At 45.7% G+C, this 20225-nt stretch overlaps 1 protein-coding gene across 2 annotated transcripts in view; it reads left to right on the top strand.

Moving 5' to 3' along the window:
* The window catches only part of LOC147111767 (PC3-like endoprotease variant B), a 780400-nt gene that overhangs the window by 394129 nt on the left and 366046 nt on the right, over positions 1-20225 (top strand). For both annotated transcript variants that reach the window (XM_085998973.1, XM_085998974.1), the window contains exon 10: positions 4011-4111. In XM_085998973.1, the coding sequence (XP_085855099.1) occupies positions 4011-4111 (101 nt within the window). The remainder of the gene's footprint in view (positions 1-4010; positions 4112-20225) is intronic.

The following is a 20225-nucleotide window of genomic DNA, read 5'->3' on the forward strand; positions in this document are numbered from 1 at the left end:
AACCTGTTGCGCTGCGCCGCCTCCGATGACGTGATCGGTGTGCGCAGTGCCCCACTACCGCCCCGATCTCGATATTTGGCAGCGACCGCCTCTGTTGCGCCATTCGCAAATGGCGCCCGGTTCACGGGGCCTTCCTGTGGCGGCAGTGGCACAAATTAAGGTGGAGGTGTGGGGTGGCCGTTTTTTTCGGCAGCCACCTGCCAACACCTCCGTCCCCAGCCTCCTGATTGCCCCCCACGGCATTGACGGCTGTTTTCCGAGAGCCCGGCACTTCTCCTCGGTGCCAGGCTCTTTTGCCGGCACTCGCGATCTCTGATCACGCTGGTGCAGGCCCCGCCCCCTTAAGAATGGGAGGAAGGCCTGCAGTACCGCAGCGCGCCGTCGCTGCGGCACGTTGCACTGCGATATTCAGTTTCAGCGCCCTAAGAGGGACGCGGAGCGCCTCGAGCCTCGCCCCGTGTCCCTCTTGGGGCACTCAAGCTGAATTTCCGGTGGTCGCTACTGCTCCAAACGCTGCGCTAAATCCGGCACCCAGGCGAGCTTGGCGCCCCGTTTGCGGCTCCACCCAATTTCTCCCCCCGTGTGTCTGTACAGAACTGTATCTTAAAGCAAAAATTGTGAAGAGCTTTTTAAGTACTTCTTTGGTTTTCATTGTTTTACTGAAAGACCTTGCACTTATATAGTGCAACAATGTCATATTCTTGCACACCCCAAAGTATTTTCCAACCAATGGCTTACTTTTGAAGTGCAGTCACATGTGGGGTTTGTACATGACAAGGGCCCATAAACAGTGAATTATTGTATGACCAGATAATCTGCTTTTTGGTACAGGGAGGGGTTATCAGCTTCCTTTTCTTTGAGTAGTGCAATGGAATCTTTTATGTATAACCTGAGTAGGAAGTTAGTGCTCTGGTTTAACATTTCACCTGAAAGATACTGGCCATGAAATTTGGCTCCTTAGCGCCAGCTGATGAGGCCGATTTCGGTGAAAAAATGGCGGTCGTCTCGCTTCCGCCCACTTCCTGTGCAGAACGCACTGGCCGCTATTTTAGGAAGGTCGGCAGCGCTGCCATTGCCTGCGCATGTTGCAAATATGGTAATTAGTCAGATTGTGATGTCAATCAGCGTACAACGCTAAATTGATGCACGACCTGCTATTTTGGACTTTGCCACCCCTTTTAACGCCCTCTTCAAAGCATGCACAGCTGCACAACAGATCCCTCCACCAGCGTTTCTTAACGGGACACACACAACTTTGAGGTAAGTTTAGGCTTTTGTTTTTGTACTGGTTTCTTTACATTTTATGGAAGACATATAAAAATTTGTATGAAGGGAGTACAGCGAGTGCTGCTGGATGTTTGCAAGGCTTTGGCTCTTAAAGGAAGGCTTCTGAGAACAGCACTTGCTCTCAGTCCTGGGGGATCTAGTTGCAGTCCCCTTTGGGCTGCAGCATAACCTGGAGATGGAGCAGAGGCAACAAAGGGGGCAAGCTGCTCGCAGATGGAGGAGGAGGAAGAGGAGGGAGCAGAAAAGGAAAAAGCAGAAGAGGAGGAAACAGAAAGGAGACGACAACCCAGACAGCACCTTTTCTGGCCGGGATATCTGGGATCGAATCATCCGCCTGTGAACACAACCCCAATTCCCCTTTCAACATTTGTCCCACACCTTACCTTCCCTCTGTTACTGACCATCACAGTGTCCTCTTGGCTACAATGTTGAACTAAAAGCCACCACAAAGTAAACTTTCCAATCCAACTTTATCCATATATGCATCCAATATTACATCAAAAAATCAACTAATCACCCTTGTGCATTTCCTTAATGACTGTCTTACATCTGCTTTGCCTATCCTAGTGCTGTTACGCAGTGATACCCCAGTGGCTGCAGCATGACTGGCGGAAGGCTTCTGACTTTCAGTGGGGGAGACTGCAGATGACCTTGCAGGAGGACTTCAAGGAGCTGGTGGCTGGGATTGTGAAATCGAGTAACAGTATTTCTTCTTCTTCATTTTCCTCTCCCTCTTCTTGGTCAACCACTGGCTGGGCAGGCTGGATTTCTTGCATGTGTGAAATGAGGAAAGCACAAGGGTGGGGTTGTGGTTAGGGGAGGGGGGAAAGTAGAAGGTGCATGCTAACACCATGTGCAGCTTGTAAATCAGAAGATATTGTGGGATGAGATGGATGTGAGAAGGAGGATAACTTATGAGGTTACAGGCATCTTGTATTCATTCAGCCATGCCCCTGCCAAGAATGGCCAGCACCATCTCCTCCAAGGGGGTGAGGTGAAGCTAGGAATGTGAGGTGTGCCTCATGTTTGGTAGAGATTGTTGGTAGGTGAGTGATGGGGACGGAGGGGGAGGGGGTGCGGTCGTGCATTGAGCAGTGTGTGAGGCTAGTGGAGCAGTTGGTAGGAGACGGCTTTTGAAGATGCATTCACTGACCTTGACCACTCGCCTGAGGTCATGAAACTTCTTTGGGCACTGAGCCAGGTCTTTGGGGCACTTAAAAAAAAAAATCATCACCAGAAGGCAGCTCACCTTTAAGAGGTGCAGGCAGGCTAGCTTTAAATAAAGCTAGCCTCACGTGAACATCGAGAACAGCCTGTCAGCAGTACGTTCTGTGCTGGGTTGTGTGCTACAATCACTATAATTAGCAGGTAGCACGAATTTGATGTGCTGCCTGAGCTCCTTGCAATGGGCATGGGCATATCACGCATCGCGGTGCACACGCCCGTTTTTATGCGTTATCAAAATTCACTCCCAACATATCCAACAATGCAGCACTCCCTCAGCCTAGATCAGGTGCTCAATCATGGAGAGGGGCTGGAATTCTCAATCTATTGACTCAGGGCAAGAGTGGGAACAACTGAGCCAAGCTGACACTTACACGTGTTTATTTTGAAGATACATTATTGTCAGGTTTCTTTGCTTTGTAGATTCTCCTTCTTCCGTTTCGCGCCAATGCAGCTTATCTTCAGCAGTTTTCAATTCTTTAGCTGCCAATCAGTCCAAAGTTATGTGCCTCACCCCCATCATCACCCCATTATCACCAGCCTTGACATTTCTTTCAGGACTGTAGTAACTGCCAGTTTTGAACAATTAAAAATGCCTATGAAACATGCAGTATTGTTTAGCATAGGGAATCAGTACAATTTTCAATACTTGTGAACCACTACATACTGACAGGGGTACACAATACTACTAATTTCATGTGTTAACATTTGATCTTGAGAGAGGACTTCTGTATGGGCTGAAACTGCTTCTACACAAAGAAAGGATAATATACTTCTGTATTAGTCAAGAAAAAAGAAAGTGCTTGCATTTATAAAATGCCTCATTCTCAGGACATGACAAAGGACTTTACAACCAATGGTTCTTTTTGAAGTGTTGTCATTTTTGTTATGTAGGTGGTTCAGGAACAAGATTTTATGTAGCATTAATTTATGTTTGTGTTTGTTTTTCTTTCATAATAAAACATATTAAAAGCAGAAATGATGGTCAAAGAGCAGATTTAGGTAAGGTGCTTCCCAATGTGTTGCCAAACTTACAGATCCTGGGGAACTCTGAATTTATCTCCATAATTTGATCTGCAAACTTATAGTACCACTCGAAATGAAGCACTCTCAGCCCAATTTTATGATGTTTGAATAGTGAATGTTGTAAACCAGAATTAAGGCAGCATGTAGGACCACAACATTTCTGTATGCATAACATTTGAATCAAAAATATAAGCCAAGATGCTACCACGGTCCACAAAGGGCTAAACAATGCTGTTACTTTACATCAGGATCAGACTGAGGTTATGTTTCACACATAATAACCAGCATGCATCAATTCCCATTATTTTTATGGATCTGTAAACATAATATTTCAGATTTTGCTTTTATAAATACCTCTTACTATTTTTCATAGCTTCTTTGTTCTCAATATTGATGCAATATGTAGGCGGGAACTAATTGGCGCACCAACCTTGTTAATGGTACAATATGTGCAATTACTTTGTTTTCAACAGGTGACAACTGAACTTAACAATGAATGCACCAAAACCTTCAAAGGCACTTCGAGTGCAGCTCCAATGGCAGCTGGTATAATTGCATTGGTCCTTCAGGCCAAGTAAGTATTGTCTCGCATAAACTGTTCTGTAATTTAAAAATAGCATATATAGTACCAGTGTATTCCAAAACACTGGAGAAAATTCTGATGCTGGGATGTTAGAACTTAAGTTTTCTGTAAGGTGTTCTTGATCATGGTGTAAGGACTGTATAGTTCCAATGTAACACCATGAAACAATGTAGAAGTCCTTTCCTAGTTTGACACATGCTACTTTTTTATTCCTGTGAGCCAAAGTAGCAACTGCCCTCTTGTTATAATGTACAACCAACAATAACTTGTATTTCTATAGCGCCTTTCATGACCTCGGGATTTCCCAAAGCGTTTTGCAGCCAATGAAGTACATTTGAAGTGTAGTCCGTTGTAATGTAGGAACTGTGACAGCCAATTTGAGCACAGCAAGGTCCCACAAACTGCAACGTGATAATGACAGATAACAGATCATCTGTTTTGGTGATATTGGTTGAAAGATAAATATTGGCCAGGACAACGGGGAGAACTCCCCTGCTCTTCTTCAAATAGTGCCATGGTATCTTTTACATTCACCTGAGAATCGGTAAATGATAGCCCATACAATGCCATGTCTTTGAGACCAACTTTGATCACACCCAAAACAGACATCCAGGGTTGAAAGGTCCTGTCATCACAGCCCTGAAGATTAACAATTGCAGTGTCATTTTTTTGTTTCTGTTTTTAAGCTGCATCATCAGTACATCATTCATGGTTTTATTTTTATATTTGTTTGGCACGATTGGTTAGAATTCACTTTGTGGCACAGGTTTTGCCATAACCATTTTCTAAGAGGGAATAATTTAAACCAACTGGGTCATCTCAGTGAGAGATCATGTGTGTTTGTTACTTGGAGGAAGAAGAGATGCAAAGGACAGATGCCTAGAAGGTGAGATTGTACCAGAGGTGTACTTACCTCAAATAACAACAGAAAATGCTGGAAATACTCAGCAGGCCAGGCAGCATCCGTGGAGAGAGAAACAGAGTTAACGTTTCAGGTCTGGGACCCTTCATCATATATTGTTACCCTCCAACTCATATCTATCAAAAGGGCACTTTTCTGGCTTTGTCTGAGGAATTGTGTCTTTGTAGGCTGTACTTCACGAGAGGCTGTGACTGCGTTATGTCACATGCTACAAACTGACCTCCAGCCAACCTCCAATATTGGTGTGGAAATGCTAGACCATTGTTTGAGTCAGATAGAAGATTGCAAGGTTGGCTGCTAGATGACCAAGGCTACACAGTGAAGCTATGGCTATCAACAATTCTCAAGCAGCCATGAATCACCATAGAAAACAGTGCTTCAGATGGTTTGGCAAGTCGGGGGTGGGGGTGGGGTTGCTCCAATATAGATAAGCAAAGGTTGTCTAGATCATCATTATCTACTGCACAACTTTGTCATATAACAAGGCATAAGCATAGAGCAGATGGAGGACAAGAACAACTAATCCTCTTCCAGAATACAAACAACACTAACAGGAAGAAGCAGAAGATCTGTCTATTAAAGCATCTTTACACTTTACCAGAGTCATACACTGGGCTCTCATAAATAAGACCTTTTCATAAGCATGCCATTATCTCTATGTATTCACTGCTCCATGGCAAGATAAACCCTCACTTACACTGCCAAAATTGCTGCATCTAAAGTACTACGGATCCCACTCCTTCGCTTTGCTGAATTATTATCCAACTCCGTACCAAGGATACTGTTTGGACACAGCTGAATTGAAGTGTAACTAAATGCTAAAAGTGATGCGTGCATGTATCTAGCATTTAGCATTCTGATGTTTCCTATTTGGTGACCCTGTATGATTTGAGCATATTGTACCATGTATATTTTGAAAAAGTTAATTCATATAAGGAATTGATGGATAATCCAATTTTTGCTAATCTGGCGACATCTCTAAACATATTACTCACTTGCCATCAACTCCTTTGGGTGTTTGCATTGACGTGCCTTGCCGCCTCCTGTCAACCACACTACTGCTCTCCTTTCTGGACAGTTGCTTGGAGTGCCACAGAGGGTCACCATCCTCTGCTGCACTTGTTCCAATAGTATTTCCCAGGAAACATTTAAAAATGGTGCCTGGCGTGGTACTGCAGCATCTCTCGTCTCCTGTTGGGAATTGAAATACTTTGATTTATTTTCTAAATTTTACCACACATAATGCAACTCCCCTTTAAGGTTCAACTGCAGCATCAGATATCCAACCCCAGAATCAGTGAGTGCCCAGTGGGAGGGTATTACATCACTGAAACTATTAATAGTAGGCTTGCCCCGGAATAATTGGTGGAGTCAGCTATCTTTCATTCCATCAGACAGGAAACACGTCACATATAATGAATGCCTGGCCCACAGTCAAGACAGGAAAACCCGCATCCAGCATCTCAGCCCTAGAAATTCATATTGAGCATTAAAGTACATATTTAAAAATAAAATATGGTCCTATGTTTGGACTTGCTGGCATAAAGGCACTTTAGAAAGTTCTGTGGTGATAACATTTGCTGACAAGGTGCTAACACTAAATATTCCGATATAATGCTTCATAACATAACGCAGATGGTAAGTTAAGACATCCAGTCAGCAGACATCAGCAATAATCTCTGTTGAGTATTTAAGCAAGATAGAAATCCGGCTTGTGACTGCCTGTGTGTTAGCTTGGCTCAATTGGTATCCCTTTTATCCCTGGGTCAATAGGTTGTGGGTTCAAGCCACACACCAAGCTTGAGCTCATAATCTAAGCTGATGCTCCATTGCAGTACTGAGGGAGTACTGCATTTCTGGAGATGCCGTCCTTCAACTGAGGTGTTAAATTGAGAACCAATCTGCCTATTTCAGTGCTCAAAGAGAACTTTAAAGATCCCAGGATACAATTCCAAGAAGATCAGGGAATTTGCATGGTATCCTAGCCAATATTTTTCCATTGAATAGTACCGAAAGTGGATTGGCTGGTCATTCATCTCATGGCTGTTCGTGGAACATTGTTGGCACAGAATGGATGCAATTTTTGCCTACGTAGCAACAGTCACTGCACTTCAAAAGTGTGTGTTATAGACTGAGACATTTTGACTTGAAAGATGCTGTATAAATTCCAGTATTATATAAGCCTTAACTTGTTTGGCAATAAAAGTAAGTTTGGTGTGTAAGTACAGCAAATCAGGAATTGGATATAAAAACAGAAAATGATTGGAATACACAGTAAGTCAGTCAGTCTCTGTAGAGAGCAAAGACAATCATTGTTTCTGGCAGGACACATCTGAAGAAGGGCTCTATTCAAAATGAAATATCAACCCATCTTTTCTTTTCACAGATGCTGGCTAACTTGCTTTTGATTTCCAGCACTTTCTGTTTTTTGTTTCAGATATCTAGCATTTGCAAATTTGTTGCTTTTTATTTGATCAGTAAATAGAGTCTGGTACAAAGAAAACCAAGAAGCCCAGATTCTCTGAACAGGTTGTGGCCCTGATTAGGGAGGGAGCAACTGCCAGAAGTCCTCGGTGTCTGAAAGAGGAATAGATCCACCAGATCTACATACAGGTAGGCAGGAAGGAGTCTCTCAGAAGGAGCACAATCTTCAAAAATAAGACGAAATGGCCAGAGTTCAAAAAGGTTAAATGATATCAAAACCAGCAAGGAAAAGGTTGCAATCAACCACCAAGCTAGGAAATCAACTGGTTGAGAACCTCAGGAGAAAACGAGCACAACGATGCCGAATTTCGGGGACCAATTCCTGAAAAATGTTCAACGTGAAATTTGCTTCAGGCCATTTTCAGCCGTTTGAGGCCGCTGCCTAAAACAGACATTAGACCCCTTGTATAGGCTAATGACGGACCTAACGCCTGTTTTAGGACCCCTGTGGGAAATTGCCTTGCCTGCTCTGCTCATGTTTTCTAGACATGGATGCGGTGTATCCAGCGACTGCCAATGAAAAGGTAAGTTTAATTATTGTTTTTAAATTGATGTGGAAATGAGGAGGAGCAGGAATGGCTCCACAGCACTTCTGCCAGCTGCTGACGGCTATGATATGCTCCCCTCCTGCTAGCTTCCACCCCCACCTCCCTGGGACTTGCTTGAGGGTGGCTGCCAGCAACGGAGTCAGCCCAAATTCGATTCTTCAGTTGGGCGAGCTGCCTGTGGAGGCACAATAGGTGCTGGCAATTCACCGCCATATTTTGGATAAGGTCCGAAGACTAATTTCATGTGATCCTCGAGCCTTTGTCTTTGGGCACAGGGTTTGACGCTTGAAAACTGGCCAAGATGGTTGGAGTTTTTTATGGTAATCTAATGATGATGGCAAATCGTTCTAGTAGGATATTTTCACAACTTCCCGTAGTGGTATTAAGCCCTCAATGAAGATGAGTCAAGGCACTTGTTTGTGAGGCACAGAAATCAATCAGTATCACTGCTGCCTTTATCTTTATCACACCCCAAATTACACATTTGGATGTGAATCTTTCCAACAATGATACAGTTCCCATGAGGGTATCAAATGGGTCACAATTAGGAACAAGTAGGCACTCAGTGAGAAGAAGTACAAGGGTTTCACAGGGTAAAACAACAAAATATGTGCAATAGGAATACACATGCATTGACATTTTGGAAGATAAATGATTTTGCACTTAATTTTGTGCATTTATTTCACTAATTGATGTTGTTTTCGTGAAATGAAAGTTTGGACATAATGAAAATGAGGTGTTTATAAATTGGTTCACAGTCATTTGGTGTAATTATGCATAGCAATCATGTTGATATAAGTGCAGATGCTACCAGAGTGTAATAGGTGAGTTGATATCAGTCAAATGAAATGAAACAGAAAATGTAGCTGGCTGAGGTCACATTGGCAGGAATGCATCACCAGATCCCGCAAAAGTAATCTGGGCCACTGCCGTCCAGCACCACCTCCTCACTCTCCCCCAAACTTAAATTGCTGGTGGACAGGGCAGTCCAAGACCGGTAGGCTTCAATCCGGCGAGCTGCATCGAGATGCACATTTGATGCTACGCAGATCGGCAGCCCAATGTAAACGAGGCTGGGGCCTTAAAATCACGGCTACTTCCGCTTTCGTGTGCAGGCAACCAGCCAGAGTGCGCTGTCAGTGAGTTGCCCAAAAGTCAAAATCAACCCCCTTGACCAGTAAATTTTCTTTCAAAGGGTGACCAGCCTTACAAACAGCTCCCCTGTGTACATTATATAGAAAACCCCATACATCATAAGCAGCAAGTGTGAATACACCATACAGTGAAATACATTAGAAAGGGAAATTAATTATTTTAATATCACAATTCTAGGAATGGAGACATTTGAATATTAGCAATGAGTTCAGAGAGAAGATTAGATATATTTTATTTGAGGCCACTGAAGCTCAAAATTAAAAGTCTTACATCTTGACAACCTGTAGAACTCTGGCTCAAAATACCAAATAATTTCTCTAAATCGGGAATCACATTTCACATTGGATAAAGGCACAGAGCAGAACATTTGTGTCACAGCTGGTAGGATGGGAGAATACTAAGAAACCTGGCCTTAATAATTACCTTTCAGGAGGCCAACTGACATAGGTGCACGTCTGAATCATCAATTTAATAATGTGACTGAGGTCAGGTGATATAAATCCTAACTCTCCTGAAAAGTTCTTTTGGTTGTTAGCCTATCTATCCCTATTATCAGTGGTTCAACAGTTAAATTCATTTCAAATCATTTTGATGCAAATTTGTGATTTGAAGGGGAGAAATTTAGAAAACGACACACATGGAGGGATAGTCCTCTGCATTTGTGACAAAACCATTGTTAGGCCTGAAAATGTCTGTGACTTCTCAAATAAAACCAAATCATGATCATAAAATATGTCCAAAAGACACATCTCCTTCAAAAATGGGCTCTTACCAGCTGTTACTTAATTTTTCTAATGTTAAATTATCTTTATGATTATTATTGGAAATAAAAGATTACTGAACTACAGTTATGATTTATCTGAGAAAAGTGTTCTATTCTGTTTCCCAAAAACTACAAATACTTGAAGTTTTTTTGTTTGTACATAGTCCAAATCAGAAATGTTGAATGTGTGGGCTGGGAATTTTCTCCGGGGGGTTCACCACCAAAGGAACTTCTGGCCACTACCCCAACATTGTCATGACCCTGACCCCTTTTCCAGGTCAGGACCTTATCTGAGGAAGGATGTTCTTGCCATGGAGGGAGTGCAGCGAAGATTCACCAGACTGATACCTGGGATGGCAGGAATGACGTATGAGGAGAGATTGGGTCGATTAGGCTTATACTCGCTGGAGTTTAGAAGAATGAGAGGGGATCTCATTGAAACTTATAAAATTCTAACAGGACTAGACAGACTAGATGCAGGAAGAATGTTCCCGATGGTTGGGGAGTCCAGAACCAGGGGTCACAGTCTAAAGATAAGGGGTAAGCCATTTAGGACTGAGATGAGGAGGAATTTCTTCACCCAGAGTGTGGTGAACCTATGGAATTCTCTACCACAGAAGGCAGTTGAGGCCAATTCATCTATATATATAAATCGGTACATCTGTCTGTCTGTCTGTCTGTCTGTCATTCTGTCATTCTGTCTGTCATCGCCTGTGCGTCTGTCGGGCTATGCGCTCGAAAGTTACAGGGCGTACCTACGCGCGCGTTACCTCCAAAGAAAGCTTACGCTTCCGAGACGGTTTTAAGCGTATTTACGTTTCGGCCGAGCTAAAATCGCACCCGCGGTATCCCAAAAACCTTCAACGTTCCGCTCATTAGCATCTCATTATCCGCTCATTAGCGACAGAGTGACCTCGAGCTCGACCAATCGTACGCCAGGTTGCTGGCGTGTGCCGCCGGCCCAATCGGTGCATGTGTGGCCGGGCCTTATCGTTCTGAACCGAGGTGAGTCGCCGCCATCTTGATTCCAAACTTTTCCTTTCTTTTTCCCGCTTTCTGCGTCTTAAAAAAAAACGTTGCTTTTAAAACACATATTGTTTTTAAAAAAAATGATTTAGAAAGTAATTAACTTATCTAATCTCATTAATTTTCCTACCTTTCCCCGTTTTTCCAGGTAGGCCTAGAAGCCTCGGCGTCTCCTCCGCACCCACGCCCGAGCTAGGCACCTCCCGGCCCCACTCGAAGGCTGGAGGGCCGAGCCTCAGCCCAGCGCCGCTAGGGTGCGCGCGCAGCAGGAGCTGAGACGCGGCGTCTCTCTCTGGCTCGGCCGGGGGGCGTGGCTTGCTGAGCGTCCAGCGTCACCCTGGCAACCGGCCCCCCGGCCGTCTCGCACAGCCGCAATCGGCGGTCTTCACCTCGGGGGGGGGGGGGGGGCCGCGACCCTCGGGGGGGGGGGCCGTGACCCTCGGAGGGGGGGCCCCGACCCTCGGGGGGGGGGGCCGCAACCCTCGGGGGGGCCGCGATCCTCGGGGGGGGCCGCGCACGCAGCAGGAGCAGCTGAGACGCGGCGTCTCTCTCTCTGGCTCGGCCGGGGAGCGGGGCTTGGTCAGCGTCACGGTTACCCTGGCAACCGGGCCCGCCGGCCGAGCCAGAGAGAGATGCCGCGTCTCAGCTCCTGCTGCGCGCGCAATCGGCGGTCTTCACCTGGGGGGGGAGCCGCGACCCTTGGGGGGGCCCCGCCCTCCTTTCCCCCTCCCCCTCCCCCGCCCCGCCCTCCCCCCTCCCCCTCCCCCCACCCCCTCCACCCCCCCGCCCTCCCCGCCCCGCCCTCTCCCCCCCTCCCCCCTCCCCCTCCCCCCTCCCCTTCCCCCCTCCCCCCTCCCCACCCCGCCCTCCCTCCCCCATCCCCTCTCCCCCTCCCCCCCTGCCCTCCCCTCTCCCCCCTCCCCCCTCCCCTCCCCTCCCCCTCCCCCCTCCCCTCCCCCTCCCCCCCTCCCCTCCCCTCCCTCCCTCCCCCGCCCTCCCCTCCCTCCCTCCCCCGCCCTCCCCTCCCCCCTCCCCTCCCTCCCTCCCTCCTCTCCCCCTCCCCTCCTCTCCCCCTCCCCCCTCCCCTCCCCTCCCTCTCTTCCCCCCAGTCGCTCTCTCTCTTCCCCCCAGTCGCTCTCTCTCTTCCCCCCAGTCGCTCTCTCTCTCTCTTCCAACAACAACATGCCCTCGAAAAAGCCTCGGCACCGCCGGGCACTTCAGCTAGTCTATATATATAAATCAGTACTTCTGTCTGTCTGTCTGTCATTCTGTCTGTCTGTCTGTCATCACGTGTGCGTCTGTCGGGTATGCGCTCGAAAGTTACAGGGCGTACCTACGCGCGCGTTACCTCCAAAGAAAGCTTACGCTTCCGAGATGGTTTTAAGCGTATTTACGTTTCGGCCGGCCTAAAATCGCGCCCGCGGTATCCGAAAAACCTTAACATTCCGCTCATTAATATCTCATTATCCGCTCATTAATGACAGAGTGACCTCGAGCTCGACCAATTGTACGCCGGGTTGCTGGCGTGTGCCGCCGGGCCAATCGGTGCGTGTGTGGCCGGGCCTTATCCTTCTGAACCGAGTTAAGTCGCCGCCATCTTGATTCCAAACTTTTCCTTTCTTTTTCCCGCTTTCTGCGTCTTAAAAAAAAACGTTGCTTTTAAAACACATATTGTTTTAAAAAAAAATGATTTAGAAAGTAATTAACTTATCTAATCTCATTAATTTTCCTACCTTTCCCCGTTTTTCCAGGTAGGCCTAGAAGCCTCGGCGTCTCCTCTGCACCCACGCCCGAGCTAGGCACCTCCCGGCCCCACTCAAAGGCTGGAGGGCCGAGCCTCAGCCCAGCACCGCTAGGGTGCGCGCGCAGCAGGAGCTGAGACGCGGCGTCTCTCTCTGTCTTGGCCGGGGGGCGGGGCTTGCTGAGCGTCCAGCGTTACCCTGGCAACCGGGCCCGCCGGACGTCTCGCACAGCCGCAATCGGCGGTCTTCACCTCGGGGGGGGGGGCCGCGACCCTCGGGGGGGGCCCGCGCGCGCAGCAGGAGCAGCTGAGACGCGGCGTCTCTCTCTCTGGCTCGGCCGGGGGGCGGGGCTTGGTCAGCGTCACCGTTACCCTGGCAACCGGGCCCGCCGGCCGAGCCAGAGAGAGACGCCGCGTCTCAGCTCCTGCTGCACGCGCAATCGGCGGTCTTCACCTCGGGGGGTGGGGGGGCCGCGACCCTCGGGGGGGGGGGGCCGCGACCCTCGGGGGGGCCCCCCGCCCTCCCTCCCTCCCTTCCCCTCCCGCCCTCCCTTCCCCCCCTTTTTCCCCCCCGCCCTCCCCCCTCCCTTCCCCCCCGCCCCCTCCCTTCCCCCCGCCCTCCCTTCCCCCCGCCCTCCCTTCCCCCCTGCCCTCCCTTCCCCGCCCTCCCCTCCCCCTCACCCTCCCCCCTCCCCCTCCCTCTCCCTCCCCCCTCCCCTCCTCCCTCCCCCCTACTCCCCTCCCCCCCCACCCTCCCCTCCCCCCTCCCCTCCCTCTCTTCCCCCAGTCGCTCTCTCTCTTCCCCCAGTCGCTCTCTCTCTTCCCCCCAGTCGCTCTCTCTCTTCTCCCCCAGTCGCTCTCTCTCTCTCTTCCAAAAACAACATGCCCTCGAAAAAGCCTCGGCACCGCCGGGCACTTCAGCTAGTTAAATATATTCAAGAAGGAGTTAGATATATTTCTTAAGGCTAAAGGGATCAAGGGATATGGGGAGAAGGCAGGGACAGGGTACTGAATTTGGATGATCAGCCATGATCTCATTGAATGGCAGAGTAGGCTCGAGGGGTCGAATGGCCTACTCCTGCTCCTATCTTCTATGTTTAATGCACATAGAGGGCAGACTCCCAGCTAGCACCAAAAGGAGGAAGGGTTAAATGGTCAGAACCGGCACAGACAAGATGGGCCGAATGGCCGCCTCCTGTGCCGTAAATATCTATGATTCTATGAAAGCTCTGAAGATTTTTTTAAAAGTTGAACAACAACAATAACTTGCATTTATATAGTGTCTTTAACACTAAAAAAAGGTGCTGGTGCTTCACACAGGCATAATCAGAAATAAAATGATGCCAAGCTCATGAGGTAGATATTGAGAGACATCACCAATAGCTTGATCAAAGAGATGGGCTTTAATGATGGTTTTAAAGGAGGAGAGGGAAGTGGAGAGGCAGAGGAGCTTAGGCAGGAAATTTCAGACCAGAGGCCCAGGTGGTTGAGGGCACAGCTGCCAATGGTGGGGCTAAGGGAGGGGGAAAAATGCAACAGAGGAATGAAGAGCTCAGAGTAGGTCATCGAGGACAGGGGTGATGGGTGAGTGGGATTTGATGCGGGATTGGATTCAGTCAGCAGAGTTTTGGATGAGCTGAAGTTCTTGGAGGATGGGGGGTTGGCCAGGAGAGTACTGAAATAGTTGAGTCTGGAGGTGACAAAGGCATGGTTGAGGAGTTCAGCAGCAGATAGACTGAGGTTGGGTCATAAATGGCGATGTTACAGAGATGGAAGTAGGCAGTCTTTGTTATGGAGAGGATATGGGATTGGAAGCTGAGCTTGGATCTTAATAGGACAGTGAGATTGCACAGAGTCTGGTTTAACCTGAGGCAGTGACTGGGCAGAGAGGGGGATCGGATCGATAGCAATGGTACGGAGTTTGTGTCGGGGGTGAAAGATGATGTCATACAAGGATTTTCATGATTAGAGCAAACAAGAGGAGCCTTAAGAGAATGAGAGGAGCTCACGATTAGGACCTTTGTCTCCAACATTCTTCAGAGCAAGCTTACTGCCACTGTTCCAGGTCCAATTGCTACCCATCTCCTGGTGGTCCTTGGGATAAACAGCAGTAGAAGGAGAAGGCAACAAAATCCACCCTCCCCCAACCCCATGCTGTCATTTCCATGCATTAGGCTGGTAAGGAGCAGCTAGCTGATTTCTCTGCACTGGGGAAGGGAGGGAAATTTAGAGCGGTGCTAGTATGAGTGGAGATGCCTCCCAATCCCATTTGCCTTTAGATATTGTGGGCAGTGATGGTTTGTGTGCACCCTTCAGATCAGTGATCATACAAGTTTGATTGTAAAATCTCCTTACCATTTTTGCAACAAGAGCAACTTTGGTGTGTACGCAAGAAAATCTCTCAGTGCCATCAATAAGAATTTTATAGTGCTTCCTACTGACAATCCTGAACATAATAAAACAACTGGAGGTAAAATTTAAGCAGCAGGATAGTTGTAGATCTTTATCACACAATTTTGGGCAGTATAGTGAAGGAAAATTCAGCCCATGGTTTCTTTCTCTACCGGTGTGCTTTCAGTGCTTCTCCTTACAAAGTCTCTGAAGAAATAATATTTCCTTAGAAAGCCAGACTGTAATTCCAACATACCATAATATTGTGGCTCATATGCTTATAAAATTGGTAGCAAAATTAAAAACACAAATGGATCAAGTAACACAGGCAGTAGAAACATCTTTGCTTCGAGTTAAGCTTTTGCTCCTTTCTGTGACCATTTCATCATGTTTTGGGTAAATATTACTATAGTACATATTATCTCCTCATGCAGCAGTTTCTGGCAAGAAAGTGATGATTGCACTCATTAGCTAAAGGATATCGGCACTGGTCCAATGAACACAGATCTGTCTACTGATTTCAGCTACAAAATAGCACTGGGATTCACAAGCTTGACATTGTGGGTGTGAGAATAATAAAACTGAACTCCATCTTTAGCCTAGTTGCCATGGATGCAGTTAGAGGTCATAGTGGCAGCTGCTAACTAGTTGCCATTTTGCCGGATGCTCCCCTCCTGCTATGTGTTTTCTTGCACCCTGGTTTCTAAAGGTTTCATGGTGTTTAATTCCTCCTTCTTATTTGGCATATGTACCTATTGAAAAGCATGATGTGTTTCCTCTACATGGAGATTTACTGTCAGCAGTGATGGCTGTTTTGGTGCTCCCTTGAGTTCAGGGATTTTACAAGTCTGATTTTAAAACCTGCCTTAACTTGTTTAGCAACAAAAGCAAGTTTGGTGTGTACACAAGAAAATCTCTCAGTGCCACCAATAAGAATGTTATAGTGCTTCCTGCTGACAGTCCTGAACATAATAAAACAACTGGAGGTAAAATTAAAGCAGCAGGATAGTTGTAGATGTTTATGTGAAACGAAGAGTTCATCAAAACCAAATGTCCCTCAGCATTTCTAATAATTATTAACAAATCTTAAGTACATTTTATGTTCACATTTAGTCAAATTGATATCACAGTTAGAAGCAAAATAAAATGGAATGTCTGGATAACTTTGAAAGTGTTTATATCAAATGTGAGAATTCTGGCCTAGTTTGTGGTATAAGATGAAATATGGTTTAATGTACTGGAACAATAATTGTATTAGATTTAATGCCCATTCCTGGTAAAAGGTTAGAACATCCAAATATTTTACAATTAAAAAAAATCAGATATTTCTTTTTCCCTCCCCTCTCCTTTCTCTTGAAAGAGGCAACTTATGTTGGGACGCAAATATCTCACCCAAGTAGTCCGTGAGAGTTTAGATAGGGAGTGTCATCAGGCTATCCAACCGTAGAGTGGGAGGCACATTTAACTCTGGTCCTGTCCTCAATTGATGCCCACACAAAAGCACTTTCCAACAGGAGTCACAGGAAAGCAACTGGGAGTAGAAATGATAACCGATTCTTCCTGTTCCTGGTCAGGTACACTGAGATCAATTGCTGTCACCCCACTGCTGATATTTGTGTATTTTCTACATCTCAGACCTATTATTGTTCCAAGAGGATGCTCTCATTTTGTAAAACATAACATGGTTCACCTAAAGGAGAGTTTTCATGCAGATTCAGATCATGGAACTGTCTGCTTAGAAACACTGAAGTCTGCCTCCATAATAATACATATACAGCAAGTTTGATTTTTTTGGAAATACTCCGTCTTTTTAAAAATATTATTGGAAAAGAAGGAACATGAGCTCTTGGATGGCCCTCTCCTTGATATACCCTTCCTGCTGTCCCTGTTATTTTTTTGTGCCGCACCCAACATTCCAGCCCTGACCACATGGTGCTCCCAACGTGTCATGCATTACATGTCAGCAGTGCCACAGAAATATTTGAATGAACTGCCCTTGCATTATTGTACAAGGTCAGTTCATTTCAGCAAAGGCACAGGCAGTACTTGATGAGAAGCAGTCCCAGCGCAGTGAACTGCATAATCAATCCCTAGGTCTCACTTCGCAGAAACAGCAATTGTAATAAGAACAGTTATAAGACCCTTTCTTGGAAAACCATATTAACAACAATAACTTATACTATGGAATACTTTAACATAAAAAAAATTCCAAGGGGCTTCACAGAGGAAGGAAAAGAAAAAGCAAAAGGTGACTAAAAGCTTGATCAAAGATAAATTTTGAGAAGGCTTTTGAAGATGGGGATGAAGATGGAAAGATGTAGAGAGGAGCTGGGTCGAGACAGCTGCAAACTCTGCCACCAATAGTGGAGTGAAGGGGGAGATGCAAGAGACACCAAACTCAGAGGACCAGTGGATGAGGGAGAGGGCATATGGCTAACGAAGGTTGCAAATGTAGGGTGGTGCAAGGCAATGGAGCGGTTTCTAGATGAGAATAAAGGTTTTAAATTTGATGCATTGGGGAATAGCATAACAATTAGGTCAGTGAAGATTGGGTTGTAGGATAAGTGGGATAGGAAGTGGATTGTCGAGTTTTGGATGATTTGCAACTTATGGAGGTCAGCAAGAAGGACATTGGAGAAATCATGTCCTGAGGTGTGGACAGGGTTTTTGGAAGTTAGCTCTGAGTCAAACCGAATGCCGGGATTTGGTATCAAAAGGTATCTTTGTTCAACCAGGGCTAGAGTCAGTGGCAAACATGTGCATTAGAGATAGTGTTTGTGGAAATATTAGCTTTTGTCTCCCCAATATTCAATTGGAGGAAATTGTTGCTCAACTGTCAGACAGTCAGTCTGATAGCACAGAGGTGGTCATGGGTAGTGGTGTAAAGGTGGAACTGTCATTAGCTTAGATATGGGAGTGACCCAAAGCCTGCATACAATGTTACTGGGGAGTAGCATGCATGAGAAGAAAGAGAGGCCAAAGGATAGATCCTTCTGGAAGTCTGAAGATTACCACTTGGAGACAGAAGAAGAAGCTATTGCTGGAGATGCACTGGCTGTGTTGGAACAGGTATGAGTGGAACCACCCAAGGGCAGTTCCACAAAACAAGACCATGAAGGAGAAGTTATGGACGAGAATGGCATGGTCAATCATAGAGAAGACGGTGGAAAAAAGAGAGATAATGTGGTCAGAAGATGTTGACTTTCATCACGGCAGTTTTAGTACTATAGGCAATGCAGAATGCAACCAAAGGGATTCGAACAGTCATGGGAGGTGTGAGCATGGAGCTGGGAGGTGACAACATCTCCAAGGATCTTAGAGAAAAAAGTGGATGTGAGAGATGAGACTGCAGTTGGTCAGGATGGAGGTTATCAGAGATGGGCTTTTCAGATGATTGTTTGAGAGGTTAAATCAAAGGTGAGCTTTTTGAGGAGGGTGTAATGATGGTTTTGAAAGGGAGAATGACAGTGCCTGAGCAAAGGGAGCCGAAAACCTCTCACAATATTGCATGCGTTGGGGCCAGAAAAGGTAGTTGAATGCTCAGGTGATCGGTGTAAAGGGGATTGAGGGAGCAGGAGGTGGCTCTCATGAAAGAAATTATGATAGAGGATGCAGTGTTGAGAGAGAAGCTGCAGAGTGACGGGGGGTGTTTGAGGGATTTGGGGTGATCGGAGAAGGTGGCAGCTACACGTAATTTTCTCGATTGCTAAAATAACAGAACTCACCAAAATAAACAGCTCTAAGAACATTGTGAGTTAAAATCATTGGGGATGACTTTCCCTAGGTGTTTCTGCTGTTTTTCCAGGGTCTCCGTGGCTCTTCCACTGACGTTGTGGCAGATGAACAGGAGAATCGCTGTGGAAATTCATCCGCTGGAGTTCAAGTTATACATTCTAGATCCTTTTGTCACCTCTGTACAACTAAAAGAGTTTGGAGAATATGAATAAAGAGCTAATGCAAGCAATCCTTCAAATGTTTTATTTAGGAGTATATTGGGAACAATAGTCAAATGCTAATTTTGGTTGCTATGATTGCTATTTCAAAATTCAAATAAAATTGTGGGACCATACAGTTTTATTTTACTAGTATATGTTTTTAAATTATGAGGAGTCATTGCTTACATTTTGTAAGACCCATGGTTCACGTTAGCTGGCATAGGCTCAACGGGCCAAGTGGCCTCCTGTGCTGTCACCATCTTATGATTCTTTAATTCTATGATTCTAGAAATACAAGAATATTTGGCATTATTCAGAAATAAACTTTGCTTGTAATAGTTGTTTGAGATTGCAATTGCTGTTGTGTGGCAATTATATTTTATGTTACTAGGAATGAATTTTAATATTGTAGTGACCAAAACAATTCACTTGTGGGGCAGATTTCTGATTACTGTTGTGTGATGTCCAGTAAATGCACACATCTCAACTATTTGCATTTTAGGAAAATGGCAATATAGAGCTTTGATTAAATGTTGAAAGTTTTCAGTTGATCTGAGTAGTCAACATGTCACAGAAGATCGATCTAACTGCTTCTGTTTATTCCTTTAATCAGAATTTATTTTCCTTTTCCTTTATTTACTGTTGATATTTTGCAGCTGATTGCAGAGAAATGACTTTTTTACAATTTACTGTAGCACTGCACACTAAGCAAACAAAAGGTGCTGATGAAACACTCAGAACCCATTATTATGTAAATTGCTGCTGCCTGACACTGATTCCATCTCCAGCCACCATAATCTGGTCCAGTTCTATTCACTGACAATAATTTTCATGATTACAGACTTTGAAAATGACCAGAAATGTGGATTAGCTGTTACATTTATCTGCTTTTAGTACTTGACCCTAAATTGGAGTATGAAGGTTGTATATAATCAAAACAAAAATATCACAGCTATGTCTGTGTATAGGTCAATAAATATGAGTCATATCTAAAAAAAAATCCACTCAGATAATTTAGATGGTGTCTCCAAGTGGATGTGGGAAGAACAGATGTTTTGTTGCACCAAGCATCACAGATGTATCCAACAGTGACTGCTGGAGACACAGAGCCACCTGAAGCACCCATACTAACACCAGAAG

This window comes from Somniosus microcephalus, chromosome 10 (assembly GCF_052327205.1).
Source record: "Somniosus microcephalus isolate GS21.2 chromosome 10, FLI_Smic_1.0, whole genome shotgun sequence".
Classification (NCBI taxonomy): domain Eukaryota; kingdom Metazoa; phylum Chordata; class Chondrichthyes; order Squaliformes; family Somniosidae; genus Somniosus; species Somniosus microcephalus.